We start from the raw sequence: 19,084 nt of genomic DNA, 5'->3' as shown, positions 1-19,084 counted from the left end.
TGTGGATTCACAGAGTGGAATTTCTGCTCAGTGCTGTGGGATCTATGGGATCAAGAGCCTTCAAACCCTCTATAAATAGGGCATATGGCTGCATGGAAACACATCCCCTACCTTCAGCCACTTTGCAGCCACAGGTTGCAGAGAGAACACAGTCACAGAGACGCACTTTCTACGTTTATTGCATGCAGAAGAATGACCCAGCTTGAAAACACTCTGCATCTCCCCCTTCCTGGCTACAGCCAAGTTTAACCTACTGCCATCAGAGTCCTTGCAAGCAAACCCCCTCTGCTGTCACAGCAACCCTGGGGGACAGCGGGACCTGCGTGTCCAGGGCCTTGCACGTGTTCGATCACACTTTCTTCCTTACACGGCCAAGCTGTGTTGGGAAGCAGGGATAGCTAAGATAGAAGAGTATGCAGCTCTAAATGCTAGATGCTCCATTCCCATGATCGCTGCTGCTTCCACAGGGAGAGGTGCTTCGAAGGGATGAACTCCTGAAAGGGCTGATCCATTCAATGCCTGAACCTTGAGAGCTTGGGGGAGCGGAAGGGCTGGTAGCCTTCTGATGCGGCTGGGAGCAGCAGCAGGCTGCCTAGAGAATCCTTCTGACAGAGAGCCATGGCCTCCTTGTAATTTATCTTCTCCTTAGTGATGGGGTCGATGAGATCTTTCTCATAGCCGGACTCATCCTGGAGCCTGTTGGCCAAGTCACCCGTTATCATGCCCATTTGGGCAGCTTCCAGCACAGGAATGCGACCGGTTTTCTTGGGGTCGATGAGCCCTCCAGTTAGATGCTGGACCTCCAAATAGGGGAAGGCACTGTCCTTGGTCATCCATCCTTTCTGAACTGCTTCCCCCACAGACAGCCTTCTCTTGGTCACTGGATCCTCAATTCCTGTGAAAGCTTTCTGGGCGTTGAGCAGTCTCTGCATGTAGGTCCTGTCGATCAGCCCCCGCTCAATTGCCTTATGGACCGACAATCGGTCCCGAGAAAGGAGGTCTATGATGCCCCCTGTAGCAGCCTGGGCTTCCAGAAGCTTCTGAGCTGTCATGGGATCAAGCAGCTTCTTCGTAACAGCAGTCTTGATGTTGTACTTGGTGTCAGTGGTGGTATCGTACACCCCAGCAATGGGGGATGTGTCTTCACCAAAGCCCTTCTGTGAGCTGGGGGGGAAAAAGCTTTGGGTTTGTGGAGTAGTGGGGGATTGGATTGGGGATTTGGAGATGATGGAACCAATAGAAAGGGATGAGGGAGGCTTAGATTCTCCAGCCACCAGCAAGGCGAATTCAGAGATGGGAATCTTGCCATCGCGGTACAGCTGGTACTCCTCCTTTGTGATCCTTCTCAGCCGTAGCGCATCATCGATGGAGTACTGCTTCCCACTTTTCTTGTCCAGGAGAAGTGAGATTTCCCCATTTGGGCCCAGGGTGGTGATCTCCTCCCAGTCACACTCCAGTTCTTGCAGCTGGATGTACTGGCCTCTGTCTATGATGCCTCTCTTATAGGCCTCGTAAGGGGACATATCCTTCCCCGTCTCAGGGTCCAGTATAGAGATCTTGGTGGACAGGTTGGTCTCTCTCATCTGGGTCTCGTGATTAATTTCCTCCCTGCTGACTCTTGACCGGAGATCCCGAATGAACCTCTCCTTATTGTAGATCTGGTCCTTCTCCCTCAGGATATCTGCCTCCAGCATGGAAAACTCCTGTTCCAGCTGTTTCTTCTTCTGCCTGTCACTCTCAGTCCGCTGGTTGAGCAGCTTGGACTCCTCCCGAAGGAAAAGAACTTTCTGCTGTTTCTGCCTCTCCAGCTCCCGCAGCTCACTCTCCAGGCCGGCTCTCTCCTGGATCGCCAGGTTCCTGGCTTTCTGCAGCTCTGTCTCTTCCCGAGCCCACGTCCTCTTCATGCCTTCAGCTCTCTCGATCTTCTCCCTCAGCCTCCGTACCTCCTCTTCTGCCTTTTGCTTGGCCCCTCTCTCCCTGCTCAGCTGTTCCCAGATGCGGGCACGTTCGCTCTCCAGCGCTCTGTCCTTTTCCACCCGAATCACCTCCTTGTAGATGGTCTTCTCCTGGGACTTTGCTTTCTGTAGGACGTCAACTTGCATCTGCAGGTTCTTGCACTCTCTCTGTAGGTTCAGCACCTCCATCTTCTCCCTCTCCAGCTCCAAGCGCAGGCTGCTGGCAGACTGCTCAAGGACCGGATCCTTCTCCAACTTCACCACTTCTTCCATAATGATCTTCTCTTGCACCGGGGCCGGGCTCTCCTCCAGCTCCTTTATTCTCAAGGTAATTTGCCTCATCTCTTTCTCAAGTGCAAGCCTCTTACTTCGATCCTCCTGGAAGTTGAGGAGCTTCTCTTGCTCTTCCACCAGGGCACGAAGCTGTTGCACATCACGTTCCAGACGCCGCCTGTTGCTCACCTCCTCATCCAGACTCCGGCTCAGCCTGCTGTGTTCATCTCGGAGCTTGGGATCCTTTTGAGTCAGAATCACCTCCTGGACGATGACCTTCTCCTCTGGCTTTCTCCTCTCCAGGAGCATGTATTTATTCTGCAGGTCATAGACAGCATCCTCTGCAGCTCTCCTCTTTTGAGACATGCTGCGCACTTCTTGACGGAGGCGGTCAGCTTCCTTTTCCAGGAGTGGATCATTCTCATACCGGATGACTTCCTTGTTGACCAGCTTCGTTTCCACCTTGGATCTCTCCCTCCTCCATTCATCCCTCTCACCCTGCAGCCTGATGAGCTGCTCTTGGGTCCTGCCATTGGTGTTCACGAGTTCATTCAGCTGCTGTTTCAGCCTGTCGATTTCTCTGAGAATTTCAGGGCTCTTCTCATGCTTCACCACCTCCTCTATAACCTCTTTAAGCTCCACCTCTGGTTTCTGTGACCTGAGGACATTGAGCTCAGCCAAGGCCTCTTCCACCTCGCTGTCGATCTTTGTCCTTTTCAGAGTAATTTCCTGCAGCTCTCTTTTCAGGTGAGCAATTTCCTTCTCCGTTTCAGGATCCACCATGAAAATCTCATTGACCCTCTCCTTAACTTCCACCCTTGGTTTTTGCTTCTCTGCAATGCTGCACTGGCTTTGCAGCTCTCCCAGCTCACCTGCAAGAGCCAAGTTCTTGCTCCTCTCTTCTTCAATCAGAGTTTTAAGCTTGGAAGACTCTTTCAATAACTCCGGATCCTGCTCTACCTGCTTCACCTCCTTCACAATAATTTTGGGCTCTGCAGCATCAATTAGTTTTTCCACCTCCTCAATCTTGCTCTTCACCTTCACAATCGCTTCCTCTGCAGACTTCCTCTTGAAGGACTCCTCATCGATCTGTAGCTGCAGGTTCCTCACAGACTTCAGCATCTCTGGGTTTTTCTCTGTTTTGATCAGCTCCTTCACCACCACTTTCTCTCGGATGTTGGGCTGCTTTCTCTCTAGCACATGCAGCTCTCTCTTATACCGCTCCAGTTCAGAAGCAGAGGCCAAGCTTTCCTCCTGGAGACGCCTGATCTCCTGCCGAAGGCTGGCTGCCTCGCTATCCAAGCTTGGATCTTTCTCAATTTTTGTTATCTCTTTGGTGAGGAGCTGGGCAGGAATAGCCTTCTTCTCGCTCTCCATCTGGGCAAGCTTTCTGCTCATCGCATCAATGTCTTCTTGCAGGCTCTGCCTCTTTTTGCCTTCCTCTTCGATTTGCTGCGTCATCTTGGTAAGGTTGCTCTCCAGCTGTGGGTCTCTGTAATATTCCACCACCTCCTTTTCTTCCACTCTTTCAATGGGCCTCTGAGTCTTCAGCATGAGCAGCTTGTTCCTGCGCTCCTCCAGGTCCTCTTCAATCCTGGCCACGTTCCTCCTCTCTTCCTCCAGCTGCAATTTCAGCCCTTCAGATTCCCTGCTTGACATGGCTTTGTTTGCAGATTGCTGGGTCTGCTCACGCACACTTTGAATGTCCTCGTGCACTTCTTTCTGCAAGGAGAAAGCAAATGAAAATACAAGAGCTGGGAAAACAAGTCACTCGAATGTGGCACAGAGCAGGGCAGAGCAGGAGACAGAATGGTAGATAACCCCAGGGAGCACCTAAATGAGGCCACTTGTAAGTGGCAAATGAGGACACATTAGCACCATTTCAAGCAGCTACACCTCAAAGAGTTTCCCCCTGTCAGGGAGGTGCTGCAGTGCACAAGGATGCTTCATGCTGCCTTGCTACAGCTGCAGAAGGTCTGTTTCCAACCACAATCAGCATTCCCCAACCAATAACAAGCTCTTAGCAGGTACCTTCTCAGCAATCTTCTTGGCAAACTCCAGCCGGTTGAGCTGCTGTCTATTTTCTGCCGCCAGCTCCATGTAGTGCTTGGATACATCATTTTCCTGGAAAAGGAGCAGCAGTGAGAGCCTCGTCCCATTCAGCCCCACACAGATCTGTTGGATGTCACACTCTCCCAACCCCTCCTCTCACCCAACACACGTTGGGTGCTGCATTAAGTCAGGGACTGGTGTCATCACACCTGACTTTCTATAGAAAATGACATACAGAGCATTTAAGTACTTATGCAGAAGAGTGTGTCCCCTTTGACTGAATGGCTGTTGGATGCCTATTGCCATGCATAGGGTTCAGGCTTCCAAATTCACCTTGAGCCATGCAAGGATGGCAGGTGGTAAAGACAAGATGACATAGGATGTGGGCTGTAAATGGGAAGAGCACACAGGAGATCTGGCTCAGTCCTGCCAAAGGCTGGTGACATTTGTCCTTGGGTTTAGGGTCACAGTGTGGCTCTAAGGGTGGATTAAGGCTTGAAGGGCACACAGGAGCAAGAGAACTGTTTCCACGTGTTCATCTCAATGTTATACCTGGGCCTGGATGCTTTCTTGTAGAGGGGTCACCCGCAGCCTCTTGGCAGCAAAGTCTGTCAGGGCAGGGTCCAGAGAAGAGCTGTATTTGCCTGCCTGGAGCTCATAGTCCTGTTCAGAGCCAAAACAGAAGGGTCAGCTGGGATCTCTCTGTCGAGGTGGTGATAAGGGATTACTACATAGGAAAACTCAGCCATACATTGAGGGTGGACTGCACATTGCGGGACAGTCTGACCATGGCGTTCTTCTCGGGCTCCTTGCTTTCAATCTCCTCCAGCAGTCTCTGCAGGACAGATGAATGATGTTAAGAATGGGTTGAAATACCAACAAGAGCCCCATCACTGGAGTGAGCCAACTTAGGGGCTGCTCAAGAGCTGCCTGGTGCCACTCTGTATGCCATTCCCAACATCAAATTCCCCCCATACATGTGATGTCGTGGTCCTTGCCCTGAAACACACCTTCTGTGCCTGCAGCTTGTAATTGATCTGGCTTGGCCCATCTGTAGTCTTCACTTGGTGCTTGGGTAGGTTGTTCATCCAGAACATCAGGTTCTCATTGGAGTTCTGGAACTGCTGGTAGGCGAGGCTGATATTTCGGAGGGTCTTCTCTCTACATAGAACAGAAATATTAAGGGGAAGGGTAGAAATTCACGTGCAAGTTCCTAAAGACACCTTGGTGAATATTACACCAAGGTAACAAAAACACCAGGCTGACAAAACAACTCTCTCTGGGTCAGCAAATGGCCTGTTCCATGCTGAGGGAACTGCTTTTCCTCACCTCTGGTCCAGCTGGTCTGCAACAGCATGGTAGCGGTCATTGAGGAGCTGCACCTCTCGCTTCTGCCGGGGCAGATCAGGGCAATACTCCTGGAAGTTGTTCTGCACGGCGCTGCAGCTGTGCTCAGCATCCTTCAGCCCACGGTTGAGCTTCAGCACACAGTCCTCTTGGGCCACCAGGTCCCGCCTCATCTTCTGTAGGGTGAGATGCATTCGGGTTGGTAGCACCAAAGAGAAGCTCTCTCCTTAGCGCCATCCCTGACTTGCAGCTCTTAGGGCTCTCCAAGACAGATAAGCAATATGGAAGAATATAAGAAGCAAAGTGGGCTGAATGGAGCGTGGAGCAGAAGGGAGAAGTTTTGGGGTCACTGCAAGGGGTGAAAATTAAGGATGGGGAAATGAGATTGGGAGATCAGACACAAGGAACAGGACCTTAGAAAGGCTCCATCACTGGGTTCTTACAGTGCTCCAATAAGCCAGATCCAGCTGTCCCCACTGGGCTGAGAGATCTCCCCACCCTAACAAAGAGACTGATGTTCCCTTACTTGCAGGTCATTGGCTCGGTCCTGCAGGGCATTTGGAGATGCAGGAATGATGCTATCCTGAGCCAGCTTGGCCTCAAACGTACTGACAATCTTGTCTGTGTTCTCAATCTGAGTCTCCAGGTTCAGGGCAGCCTTAGCCCTGAGGAAGGGAAAAATGACAACGTTACCTACACCAGACCACTTCATTTCTTCCTCTTCTCTCCAGTTCCACATTCTTAAGCTTATTTAACAGCAAAGCTTCTGCAGCATGGCTGGGAACAAGCAGATTGCACAAAGCATTGCTGGGACAATCATCAGTTTTGTGGACTTTGTACAGCTTTGTGGTACCTGACCACAGGTTACATACAGAGTCCTGCAGGGATACCTCTAACGATGGATGGAAGGTTTCCAATCTCCCCTGGGCTTAGATGGCCCTCAACCCATGCCCACATGTATTTTCTCTCATGCCCTTTGCTGAGCAGCGCCTTGCTCCCTTTTTTCTCACTCACTTCTCATTGTACAGGCTGGAGAGCATGTTGACATCGCTGTATTTGCTCCTGAGGGCATTGAGTGTGACGGGGAGCTGGGAAGCCGAGGTGCTGGTGGGCTTTTTGGAAAGATAGGTCTCACATTCCTTCTGCAAGGCATCCTTGGCTGCCCCCAGGCTCTCGAGTTTCTTTGTTGTTTCCTGGCACATCAGATGGGAGCAGAGTCACTGAGCGTAGTCATAACAGGGCCGTTGCAAAAACAGGCCTCCCTTAGGGGTGGCTTTTGGGGTTCTGGGTGTGGTGGCCCTTCTCATGGGCATCCAGACTGCTGCTGTCTGGCAATGGTAAGGGCGTGGGGAAGGAAGATGGAAGAAATATACCCAAGCCCATCATCTACCAGGACTGGTTAAATACCCGTGGGTGCAGATGCATTGAACTACTACTACAGACCAGAGAACTGGAAGGAGGCTCTCTCAGTTTTCCTGTTCCCTTCACATCCACCCACCTGTTGACCCAAAGCTTGCCCTTGGATTGATTCCTTCTGTCTTGTTGTCTTTTATGCTACACACTTGAGAGTAAACAATGACAGCATCCTCACTGTAAGAGTGAGGATTCCCCAAGGCTGGCTGGCCCATTGCTCCAAAATGAATGGGCCATCTGGCTACAAAGCTGGACCAAAGGAAGGGTCTGCATTTCTCCATCATCAACCTTATCCAGTCCCACATCGAGGGCTGAAGTCATCTACTGTGTAACTCAGGTATCAGCTCTGTTTTGGGCCAACACCACAGTGCACCCACCTGCTGCTGTTTGATCCTCCTGGCCAGGTCATCCGTGGGGTCGGTGTAGCTCACTGGGGACCTCACCCGGTTCAGGACCTCCTTCTCAACTTGAACCAGGTCCTTGCCAACACGATCCAGGCTACCCAGAAGCTGGTCGGCTTGGGGGTCATCCTGGACTACAGGGGTGCTCTTGGGCAGCACTGCAGTGAGACACAGCTTGGGTTCAATCTCATTGCACATCTTCCATCCCAGTTTTGAGACACAGACTTCCCCCCCCGAGCTCTCCCATGCACAGTCCCCAGAGCTCCAACTACTTCTCACTACAGTTAGCCAAGGGTTGGGGTTTTGCCATCATTACCTCCTTATCCCACATCCCTTAGGTAGTGAAGAGACCCAACCCCAAAGAAAGCTTCATTAAGATTATGATTGGTACATCCTCCGTTAATCCTAAATACCCTACAACTGTTGATGGAGCTGAAGGTCAGACTCAGAAATCTGAGATGGGCAGCAGAGAATTGAAGAGCCCAAGGTTGTAAAGCTCTTGGACCCAAATCACTCCATCACTAATGCCAACCAGGCTGCCCTGTGTGTGCATGGAGCTGGGTGTGAGCACACATACCCTTCTGGCTGGGCTGGACTGTCTCCTTATGGCTGCACCTCAGCATGTTCTGAGCTGCTGCTCTCTTCTGCTTTACCGCATTCAGCTCCCCTTCCAGCCTGCAAGATCAGCCATGCATCAGCAACCACAGCACAGAGCAAGTCCCAGCACAGCCCCACCTGCAATGGGAGCCAGCATCCTGGTGCTCTTATCTAACAGGGATGTCGCAAACTTTTCCTTTTCTGTTTGAAAGTGCTCATGAAGTCCATAAATCCAAAGGCTTCCATAATGCAAGAATTATCCCCTCGTGACTTGGGAACAAAACTCCCCCCACAGACTCACCCAGTGATGCTGAATTTGGGCTGTGGGCAAATTTATTGCAGTACATGAGCAGTGCTGAGTTATCTGAGCACCTGGGGCCACAATAAAGGAGCAATGCCAGAGCTCACAGCATTAACCCCCCCCTCCTGTGGGAACCTCATAAACCAACTGAGCAAACAGCACTGAATGGTGGCTCATGGTTCGAAGGACATTTGCCATTCCCCATTGGGGGAGGCAGAAAGGAGATGGCACAGATAGCTCCATCCTGTTTGGCAAGTCCCAAGCTGCAGTCTGATTCTGCAATGAATTCAGTCAAACCTATGCAAGTCACGTGTTTGGGTGAGGAAATCGAACCTGTCTGCCAAAACTGCTTTGACAGCAAGGTCTGTACGGTGCACAACGTTGAGGAATGGAGACAGAAGACAATGGGTCAAAAGGGAACTACCCTTTAAAGGGGAGACCAGATGGTGTTTTGTGCTTCTTTCTGCTTGGGGTTTAGGCAGTCGTGACCTGCACTCACCTATTGACTTTGTCCATGGCCTCGGGGTCTGGCGGAGGGATGGAGAAGCAAGCAGAAGGGGCCTCCTGGACCACACCAGTGCTGCTCTGCACCACCCACATCTCGGGGTTGCTGTTGTCCTTCAGGGTGTACTTATCACCTCTGGTCAGCTGCACCTGGGGCAAACCAAAACCCACACAAAGGTTCACCTCTACAGCACCAGGCATGGAAACAAGACCTGGAGAAGGATCCAATTCCTGCCTCTTCTGATGGACCCAGCAGTCAATCTCTCACCTCTCCTGCATCCCAGTCACACAGGGTGTCCAAGGTGAGGGGCTGGGAGGGACGCATCCTGCGCAGCTTTAGGGGGCTGATCTCCTTGCTCCTCCTTTTCAGGTCAGCAATGCTCTTCTCCACCTGTTTCACTGCCTTCTCATCATTCTGGACAAAGCAGGGGGAAATAGTGCTTAAATGAGGCAGAAAGGGTCACACAGCACTGGGTACCTGGGGGGGCAGTTCTCCATCCTTGTGTGTTCATTGATATGATGGAGGCAGGAGCTTCTCCATTCTTGAACCCTCTGTGTCCCCTCCTCCTCCTTTATGTTATCATAGAATCATTAAGGTTGAAAAAGACCTCTAAGATCATCGAGCCCAATTATCAGCCCATCCCCACCATACCACTAAACCACATCCAGCAGTACATTTCTATCACCACTCTTCTCTGTTTCCTTCCCTCCCAGCACATCTGCCCTCAGAGGAACAGCCTGAATTAACCTTCAGTGATGACACAGACTCATATTAAACCTCTTAGAGATGTTTTGCTTTCCAGACGAGGAGCAGAGACTTGCCAAAAGGTGACTGCATTCCAGTGTCAGAAGTTCCTGAGATCCCAGCACCTCTTGGCAGTGAAACGTATGGGAAGATCCCACACTGGATGTATCCCTTCCCTTTCTCTCAGGCAAGCGTTCCTTTCCAACCTGCACCTCTCCCCTGAGGTCAGACTTCTCTCTTCCCTCCCTTGCTCTTGGTGGCATTGAGGTGGGAGGAGCTGCCCCAGGAGGGTCATTCACCCATCTCTTCCCATTCCCAACTCTCATTGTAGGGATGAAGCTAAAGCATTTTTTGTGCCAGAGATGCGCAATCTCTTTAAGTCTGGATGGTTCCACCAGTCCTAAAGACCTCACCTCCAGATGGAGCAGCAGATCTGACACCACTCCAGGGCTGTCCTTGTTGAACTTGGTGTATTTAGTGTCCAGATCGGAGCTCATCTTCTTCAGGGAGCGGCTCACAGTCTCAGCATCATCCTGGAACTGGAGACATGGGCAGGAAAAGCAGTCAGAGGTGGGAGAACGTTGCTGTCCCCACCTCTCATGGGGTGTCTGTTCCCAGCTAAGCTCCCACAGCTCACAGAACTCCACGACAATCCTAGAGCATGGGGTTGGACAAGAGCTTTCCATGCCAATGGGCACACATTGGGTAATGGCAGCAAGCATTCTACCCACCCTGGCACAGCCATGTATCCCCGTGGACTGTGCTCTCCTCCCTCTTTTTTACCTTCTTGTAGTTCTCCACGCTTTTCAGTTGACTCTCCTGGCAAATGCAGAGATTCAGGAAGTTCTGCCATTCGTTCTTCAGGGCTTCTTGGTGAGCCTGTGGTGGCACAGAGTGGGACTCAGTGGGCTCCTCCAACCTCCTGGGGCACAGATTGCCTAAAGCATCCCCATTCTCTTATAGGGTTTGGAAGGAGAGCCCTTTCCCCACCTGGATGGGTTTGACGGCTGGATGCTTCAGCTCAATCATCCTGTCCCCATCGTCCTGGAGGTTATTGACAAACTCCTCCTGGCTGAGCAGTTCTTTGGACTTGAATTCCTGAAGGGGAAGAGAAACGTGACAGGATGAGAGGTGATGGCCTTCAGTTGTGCCAGGGGAGGTTCGGGTAGGAGCAAAACAAGTGGTAGAGTGTTGGGAGAGGGAACTTGTGAAGTCACCATCCCTGGAAGTGTTCAAGAACCACAGAGATGTGACAGCTGGGATTCATGGGCATGGTAGAAATGGGCTGACATGCTGCCATCCCCAGAGCTCACCTCGTACTCCCTCCTCATGCTCTGCACATCTGTCATCTGGTCACTCCAGTCCTGCTTCAGGATGCGGGTCTGCTGCTCCGTCAGGTAGCCCAGCTCCTTGGTGCAGCCCTGCAGGTGGTGGTACAGGCTGCCCAGGCTCTGCCCTCGCCAGATGGAAGCTTTCTGCAGAGGAGAGAGAGGTGTTGGTGCTCCCCATGGCCCCTCGTGCTGCACATCCACCAGAAGAATCCCAGAGACCTCAGTCAGACATCTCTGCTCATCCTTATCTGATGGGGCCTTTCCCTCTCTCACAAACAGGCTGAGTTTGTCTAACCAGAATCCCAGGTCTGGGATGATGCCCCGGGCAGTCTGAAAGCAGTCCCAGCTCTGCTATGTTTCTCATAATGGCGTTCCTCAACGTCAAACCCTACGGACCCAGAAGGCCAAGCCCAGGGTGTTGGGTCACTTCCTTTGCTCCTGATGCCCATCTCCTCTCCACAATCCTCGTTAGGGATCAGGGCAAGCCTCAGCATTTGCAATCCCATAGGATGTTCTGTGGGATGGGGTTTCCTGCTGCAGCTCCAGACCAACAGCCCATAAAGACGTGCAACCTTCACCCACAGCCCTCAATTTGCACCCAAGAAAATGAGGGACATGACTCCGCTGTGCAACCCCAGAGGAAGTTCCTGCCCTGACCTGGGCATTCCCTGCCCATCAGGAAAGGAATTATTCTGCTGTGTGATCCCAATCTGTCTGGAAAACCACTAAGAACCTTACCAACAAGTCCTTGTATTGACTCTTCAGATCTGTCACATCCTGAGTTATAACACAGCCAAGACCAAGAAAAAAAAAGGACAAAACAATAGCTGTTACCAAAACACCATCACTAATAGAGGACGGGGAGCTCATTCATGGAACCACCTCCCTGTCCTCAGCCTGAACTCCAGGCTCCTCCTGCCCTTTGCAGCACCACAACAAGGAGCACACAGGACACAGGGTTGGGGTCTCAGGTGAAGCAGAGGGGACAAGGAGGGGGCAGAGGATTCCTTACCCTGCAGCGCAGGTTCTTGATCTGAAGGCCATAAGCTTCAATCTCCTTCTGGAGGATATTGTGTTCAGCTATTTGCTTCTCCAGCTCTGACATGCCGGGGCCGTACTGTCCTGCATTGACTTGTTTCTGTGCAAATGAAGTAAGGTAAAGCAAAATACCATATTTCAGGGAGAAACCAGAGTGTGTACTGGCAGGGTATGGAAAGACCTGATACCAGCATGGGAGGGAGGGAGGGGATCTCAGTGGTTTTTACCAAATTGGGCACCCAGCAGCTTATAGTTGGGTGCACCTTAGGATGAAGGGCTAAAAGTCCTTGAAGATACCACCATCCCTATCCTATCACAGCATCTCTACTTAATCCCCTTCTATTTGCTCTTAATCTGAATGGGTCAATCCAGAGGGTCCTCCAATGGCTTTTAAAATCTGGAAGGAGAGAATTCTCCTATCTGGATCACTTGAGTTATCTCCACCACCAAACCCATATCATCCCTGCATGATGCTGAGCACACGATGGCTGGCAGAGCTCTATGGGCATTATCCAGCCTTGGAGAAGTTGGGAGGTCGGTGTGGAAAGCAGCTGCTCTTACCATCTTTTGGTCCAGGATCTTTGTCCAGTCCACCCTGGGCCCGATATCGGGGACGTTCAGTTTCTCATAGAGGTCCCGATACTCCGCACACAGCTGAGTCACACGTTCATGGAGCTGCTGGATGCTGCGGGGGAGAAAAGGCACAATTCTGTGTGACAGTGTGGGATAAGGAGAACCAAGGTGGAGTTCAAGGAGCCCACATTTCACCCATAAAACCCATAAAAGCTTGTTATTGTTCTATGCTGGCCCTGGGGTTCTCCATCACCAGGGGCATCCCAGGAGTTACAACCCATGGGAAGAACTCCAAGAAGACCAGGGCAGTCTCTTCCCAGCCAGGAAACAACTCTACCCTCCTGCTTCCCCACCTGGAAAGTGAAGGGGAGCAAAGCACCAGCAGCCAAATGGAGACCTCACACTTGAACACCTGATGCCAATTCTCTCTGCTTGCATTGGCTGAAGCCCTGATTTTAAGTCTGAAGTCTATGGGGAGATGGGTGAAGCTCTGCCTTTCCATGGAGCTCAGCCCAGATCCCAGCTCTGGGCTGGGGGTTCTCCATCCCACCTGCTCCCCCCACTGCACTCACTCTTTCTCTATCTCATTAGCCTGGGGGTGTTTCAGCCTCTTGGCACGGTCCACGTCCAAGAAGAGATCCTTCAGCAGCGTCTCTGCCTCCTTGAGGTTCCTGGCATTCTCCGCCTGGAACTCGAAGGGTTTCTTCTTCTGCTCATTGCTGACATCCTGGATACCAGGAAAAACAAAGAAGCATGATGCACACAGCAGACACTTCGCCTGTTGTTCCAGGTACTGCATTTCCAACCAAAGCCTTCCACCTTCCCACTGCCCTGTGCCACATCTCACCTGCGCAAGCAGGGACTGTGTATCCAGGATGTCCTTCTCCACCTGGTCGGCATTTGTCTGCATGCGGGCGATGAGCACGGCCAGCTCATTGCTTGAGGACCTGAGGGTGGGAGCAGCACAACTGGTGAATGGGGAAGGGTGATCTTCATCATTGGGAAGAGCTGCAGCAGCAGCACCGGGGTCAGCTGAAAGCCCCGGTGGCTTTGCCAGGCTCCAGCAATCACATGGATGAATGGGTCAGTCCAGAGCAGCCATTTATCACAGCCTCAGGTGATGGCAAAGTGTCACTTAGCATTACAACCACGCCAAGCCAAGCTCATGTTGCAGTTCAATCCACTGCAACTGCAGCCCCATCCCATCTATGCCCCATAAGCTGCAGTGTTGGGGACAGGCAGGGTGGCCCTAAGGCACACAGGATGCTCAGGGCTCGGTGGCTGTGTCTCTGAGCACGCAGGAGGTGCCCCCTCCCCAGCGGGTTACACAACATCCCACTCCTCCCAGCACACCTGGAATGAGGCGGTGTCCCATGAGCAAACACTTCTGCACCACCCAGCTTCCCTGCCCAGACTGCGCAGGGAGGAGAGTGTGAGTCACCCCGTAATGCCCAGAGGAATTCAGCTCCCACTGGGGAGGAGCTCAGCGTGGGATCCTGGTACCCAACCTTCTGCAGAGGGTACGTGGCCATAATGCTTGGTCCTGGACATGGACCCACTGTGATGCCCCAGCTCTGGGTTCACAAGGATGGATACATGGAACAGCTTTGTTTAGAGCAAGCCATGACAAAGCTATGGGCTGAAAAATACTGCATGCCTGGAGAAGGACCCAAACCACTGTAGATGCTCCTGTTCCAATCCCAGGCCATGCAGAGAGGGAAGCTGGCTTCTTCCATCCACACTGACACCCACCACGCTGCCCCATCTCCATCCTTTGGGGCTGTCCCTCCCATCCCATCCCATGGATGTGGCCCTTCTACCCCCAGCAGCTTTCGCACACTATGAACCATGCACAGCACAGCCCCGTGTTTCAGGGTGAAGATGCTGGAAGCCCTGCAGGAGGCAGGATGTGGGAACCACCACCTTACTGGGGTGGCTGGGAACAGCTCTCTGCTCCTCCCTAGGGCTATCTCTGGCCTCACAGCACCATTACTATCATTATCATTATTAATTGGTTCATTCCTCATACTACTTTCTGCCTTCCAGACAATCCAACTGCACGCAAGGGACAACATCGCAGGCAGAGAACTGTCCCCATCCCAGTACCTGGGTAAGGTGGGACCATGGCACCCACTCACCAAAGCAGGGACAGAAAAAGGGCTCTGGGAGCTCCACACCATAATCCCAGGGATGGAAACTGGGATTCCCAAAGGCACTGACCTCAGCTCTGGCCTTGGGGCCACCAGGAGCACTCAATGGCCACCAGGGTGATATAGAAGCCACCTGCAATGTGCTGGACACAGCTCATCCACCTTCATTTCCTCAGCTAATGGTGGCAGGATGGCACTGATTGAGCCCCAAACCTGATGCCTCCAAAACTGAGCAGGACCAGCCCAGTAATGCTGCAGCTCTGCTTCCAGCTGCCATCCCACACAGCCCTCTTCCATTCAGTGGCTGTTTGCCATTGGGTTTGGTCCCCATCAAAGGGGCAGCTGGCTGTGATCAGCTCCCCATCCCCCTGCAGGACATCACAGCTGAGATGAGCACGTCTCTTCCCTCCCTGGTCCCATCACACACCTCCTCCCTGGAGCTGATGGGATCTGCATGGAGGACGATGTGTCCATTGGGTTCTTTTTGTGCACCCTCAGCTGTTTGACCCATACAGCCCCCAGCAGACCCATATCTCACCCATTTTCACCATCTAGGAGCCCCAAATTGAGCATCCCCCTCACTTTGCAGGGCAGCACCTCACCAACCTCACCCAGTGAATCCCAAATCCCAGCGTGTTTCTGCCTTAATAAACAGCAGAGCCTGCTCCACCCAAGCAAGGAGGGTTGCAATTGTCCTCCTTGCATTTGCCCTTCTTGCAAAAGAAGAGCTTGCTTCTCGCTGAGGAGCACTCTAAGTTCAAGCATTGCACACCCTGGGACACACCACAACCAGAGCACAAAGCCCACTAAAAACGAGGACAACACAAGCTCCAGCTCCCAGCACACCCAGCAGTGCAGCCGACCCACCAGGAGCGATGCTCTTAGGGCAGCATCCAAAAGCCTTTTACATCCCAACCCACCCCCTTCCCCAGCTGCTGTGGATGCCGGAGGATGGCACTTACTTGTTGGGTTTGGCTGGTGAATTTCTGCTGGGGGCATTTCTGCTCGGGGAGCCTTTGCCCACCGCTTTGAACATGCTGTTAAAGCTGCGGCCGCGATGCTGGAGCTGTCGGGGCGGCGGAGCTGCGGGCTGCGGGGTCGGGACGTGGGGACTCGGAGGAGGGAGGCAGAGCCCAGGAGCGGCTCCGGGAGGCTCCTCCCCACGGAGATGGAGCTGCGTGAAAAAATGACTCGAAAAACCAGTTTGGGGTGGGGGGGGTGAGGGGGGGAGGAACTGAACTGAGCCCCAGAGGGAGAATGGGAGACCTCGCCCCGGCGTGGGGAGCGTTCCCAGCGCTGCGTCCCAGCAGAGGGATGGTGCCTTCATAGGGTGTAAAGGCCAAATCTGCAGCCGGGATGGTGTGGGCACAACTCCACACGAAGCTTTGTGCATTTTTGGATGCTGGAGAGGCTGCAGGAGCCCTGTGGACAAAGCCAACCAAAGCAGCACCTCCGTTTGGGGAACCCAATAGCAGAGCAGGGTGACACTGGTGTGGGTTTGTGCTGCTCTGCCCCATTTCTTACAGCCTAAAACAACCCGGGGCCAAAAGGAAAAGCTGCCCAGCATCCACCAACCATCCCAGGTTGGGACCTCTTTGTCCCTTGGTGGCCTCTTCATTCCCTTTAAACCAGCACAGAACAAATCACATTGGAGGGACATGCATGGGACCATGTTCTTTTGCAGGGCTCTTTGTACCCATGGCTTTGCTCTCAGACAAAAGCACAGCCCGACCTTCCCCATGTGGTTTGGTGATGCTGCTGATGAGCACCGCTGCAGAATGGGATGAGAACCCATTGCAGTGGGAGCTGGGCAGCACTGCAGGAACCCACAGCACAACATCCTGCCACGCTCACCCGGCCTCTGCAAGAAGCTGCAGGTTGGGAGACGAGTCTGACCCGTTCTGCCCTCACCACAACCACCCACAGCTGTGCCCGCTTTGGGCCCCAGCCCAAAACCTGTGGGTAGGAGCATCCCAGTGTCTGAGCACAGCCCTCCAAAACCACGAGGCACCACGAGGCCTTTGGGACACGGCTCCCACCTCTCCTTGTCTGCATTCCCCATGCAGATGAACCTCACAGACCAAACTGATCAATTAAAACTATTTCTCCTTTGGGATGGAAACACACCTGCCTTCCTCGGTCCCTCTACAAACAGTCCCAGGCCCTGGCTGTGCTGAGATCCCATTTGTTAGGCAATAGGACCGTTCACCCCATGACATGCTGATCGAGTTCAGCAGCCCAGCACCTCCATTAGCTGTAGGGAAGAAGTTCTGCTCCGAGATAACACTCGAGGAGATGCCGAGCTGCCACATCCCGGTGTCAGCCATCCTGGGAGCAGCCCATGCAGTAGGAAACCATTCTGCAGCCTCACCTGTGCTGTGGGTTCCAGGGGATGAACGGAGCTGCGTGTTGGGGCCGTGTCCCTCATGCTGTGCTGGCTCTGCCAAACCGCAGCTGGAGTGAGGATGCAGATGGGGAGGGCAGAGGGAGCTGCTCCTCTTCCTCTCTAAGCTTTGGGTGAATGGATGGAAAGTCCCAGCTGTGCTCCTTTGCTCATCCCTAAATACAGGGCAGGCTCACAGTGCACCATCTCACTGCTCATTAGCAGCTCCATCCCAGGGCAACGCTCAGCCCAGACCCTTCAGACATCAAAAGGACGCACTGCCCCAACCCACAGCTCCCTGATCTCATTGCATCAACCCGCAGCTCCCTGCCCCATAGCACCCATTGCTTTACCCTCATTTTCCTCTCCCCAGGAGCCAGCCGGGCGCTGACAGCACCGTTTCCACACACACAGATCCTCACAACACCCCACCTGCTCAACGCGTTGCTAAACCTACAAACACATTTTGTTCCAACAAACAGCGACTGGATCTGAGTGAGGCTCAGCCAGCAAAGTGCTGGGGGGTAATTAACCCATGGGATGGGCACAGCTGCACACAGAGCAGTTTGCAGACTGCATTGCACCAACCCCAATCCCTACAGGGCTCAGGGTGGGTCTGATTGCACTGCCCAGTGCAGCCCCAGAGCTTCTCATTGCTGCAGATGGACCCACACAGCTCCATGCTGGGCTGCCATCGCCTCACCCTGTTGTGAGTAGGACACATCCATCCCTCAGCACTAACCCTGAGCAGCCAGGCACTGCCTGCCCCCATTCATTGGGTGTGCTGAGAAAATTAGAAGCTCTCCCCATAGGAAAAAATCGAGATGTTCCAGAGGCTTTGATGCTGCTCCTCAGCCATTCGGGCTCCCTGTGCTGACCATGGCAAGGAGCCATTCATTGTGTTTCTTGTGTGGGGGGGCCCTGAGCAAAGTGCTGCAGCTCTGTGCATGGATGGGAGCAGCAGCAGGGATACCCAGAGCAAACAGAGCCCAGGGATGGAGCTCCCTGCTCCTTCCATATGCCAAACCACCTCCAACCCGCCTCCATTTTCCTCTGTGCTTTACAACAGTCCCTACATCTCAAATCACACCAGCCCACCCCTGTAAGCAGGTGGTAACCCCCAGCTTACACCCTGAGCCACGGGGTGGGCAGAACCACTGCTGCTGTCAGAGAATGGGGGCTTCCCATCCCTCCACCCCAGCTGAGTTGTGCACCCAGTGGGGGCTTTAGGAAGGAATCTGGGGCAGATGCTGTTACTGAGGAGCTCCCAGTTCAGCCTATTCCCATCCCATGTCACCCCTCCCCTGGTTCTTCCAGCCGCCTGCTTTGCTTTCTGTTAATCATTTCCCTTCATGGCACATCCCCCATCAGCTCCTCAAGACCCACCTGCTGTCACTGGGTCCCCTCCATGGAGGACCAGGAGTGAACGTGGCTTAAGGCATCACCTGCTCGTGGCCGCCCTCATCCTCCAGCAGCAGCAGATCCCATCTCCTGATGGATGCAGTAACACTGGGCATGGGTTGCTCAGCCCGTAATTAAAGCAGCACTGTGAGCCCAAAGGCAGCTGCAGGGAGTGAAGGTGATCACAATAAACATGGAGCTTCCTGCTCCAGGGCACTGCATGGCATGGGAAGAGAACACCAACACCAAAGAGCTGAGCCATAAGGAAGCAGGTCTGTACACATCATAAACCCGCACCCTGCTCCGTGCTCTGGCAGCACAACTGAACACACAGCAGTTCCCAATGGAACCCACCTGTCCTGCACACAGATCTCAGACCTACTCTGAGCTGCTCCCTTCCAGCTCCTGCACCTTATTGGTGCCATTCCAGACCTTGGTGTGGGGCTGCATCCTCTGAACGCTCAGAGCATTAGTGCTCAACAAACTGCACGGCTCAGAGGTCGGGAACAAGGCTTTATTGTTTGCAGGTCCCTTATCTGCACCCAAGGAATCACTTATCTTTTACAAGACGCTTTGTGTCGCTCCTGGCTTTCTGTCATGGTGACAAATTGGGCTGGTTG

At 53.1% G+C, this 19,084-nt stretch overlaps 1 protein-coding gene across 1 annotated transcript; it reads right to left on the bottom strand.

Moving 5' to 3' along the window:
* Positions 1-159: 159 nt before the first annotated feature.
* On the bottom strand, positions 160-15,845 carry EVPL (envoplakin). Its single transcript, XM_015879570.3, has 22 exons — positions 15,643-15,845; positions 13,378-13,477; positions 13,103-13,257; positions 12,519-12,642; positions 11,932-12,057; positions 11,658-11,696; positions 10,902-11,063; positions 10,579-10,686; positions 10,372-10,467; positions 10,002-10,127; positions 9,112-9,258; positions 8,839-8,993; positions 8,019-8,116; positions 7,418-7,599; positions 6,642-6,820; positions 6,154-6,292; positions 5,610-5,803; positions 5,291-5,441; positions 5,032-5,115; positions 4,833-4,943; positions 4,260-4,352; positions 160-3,950 (listed from the first exon to the last, which is right to left on the bottom strand). The coding sequence occupies exons 1-22, from the start codon at positions 15,714-15,716 to the stop codon at positions 513-515; spliced, it is 6,081 nt and encodes a 2,026-aa protein (XP_015735056.3). The 5' UTR covers positions 15,717-15,845; the 3' UTR covers positions 160-512.
* Positions 15,846-19,084: the final 3,239 nt, after the last annotated feature.

The sequence above is a fragment of the Coturnix japonica genome, chromosome 23 (assembly GCF_054131305.1).
Source record: "Coturnix japonica strain WE chromosome 23, WE-NBRP24, whole genome shotgun sequence".
In the NCBI taxonomy this organism is placed as follows: Eukaryota; Metazoa; Chordata; class Aves; order Galliformes; family Phasianidae; genus Coturnix; species Coturnix japonica.
This window is presented reverse-complemented; position numbering and strand designations above follow the sequence as displayed.

Coding starts and splice junctions, on each gene's coding strand:
- EVPL (XM_015879570.3), bottom strand. CDS start 15,716: ATGTTCAAAGCGGTGGGCAAAGGCTCCCCGAGCAGAAATGCCCCCAGC. Junction 12,643..13,102: donor GCTAATGAGATAGAGAAAGA/GTGAGTGCAGTG, acceptor TCTCCCCCGCAG/CATCCAGCAGCTCCATGAAC. Junction 8,117..8,838: donor GCCATGGACAAAGTCAATAG/GTGAGTGCAGGT, acceptor CTGATCTTGCAG/GCTGGAAGGGGAGCTGAATG.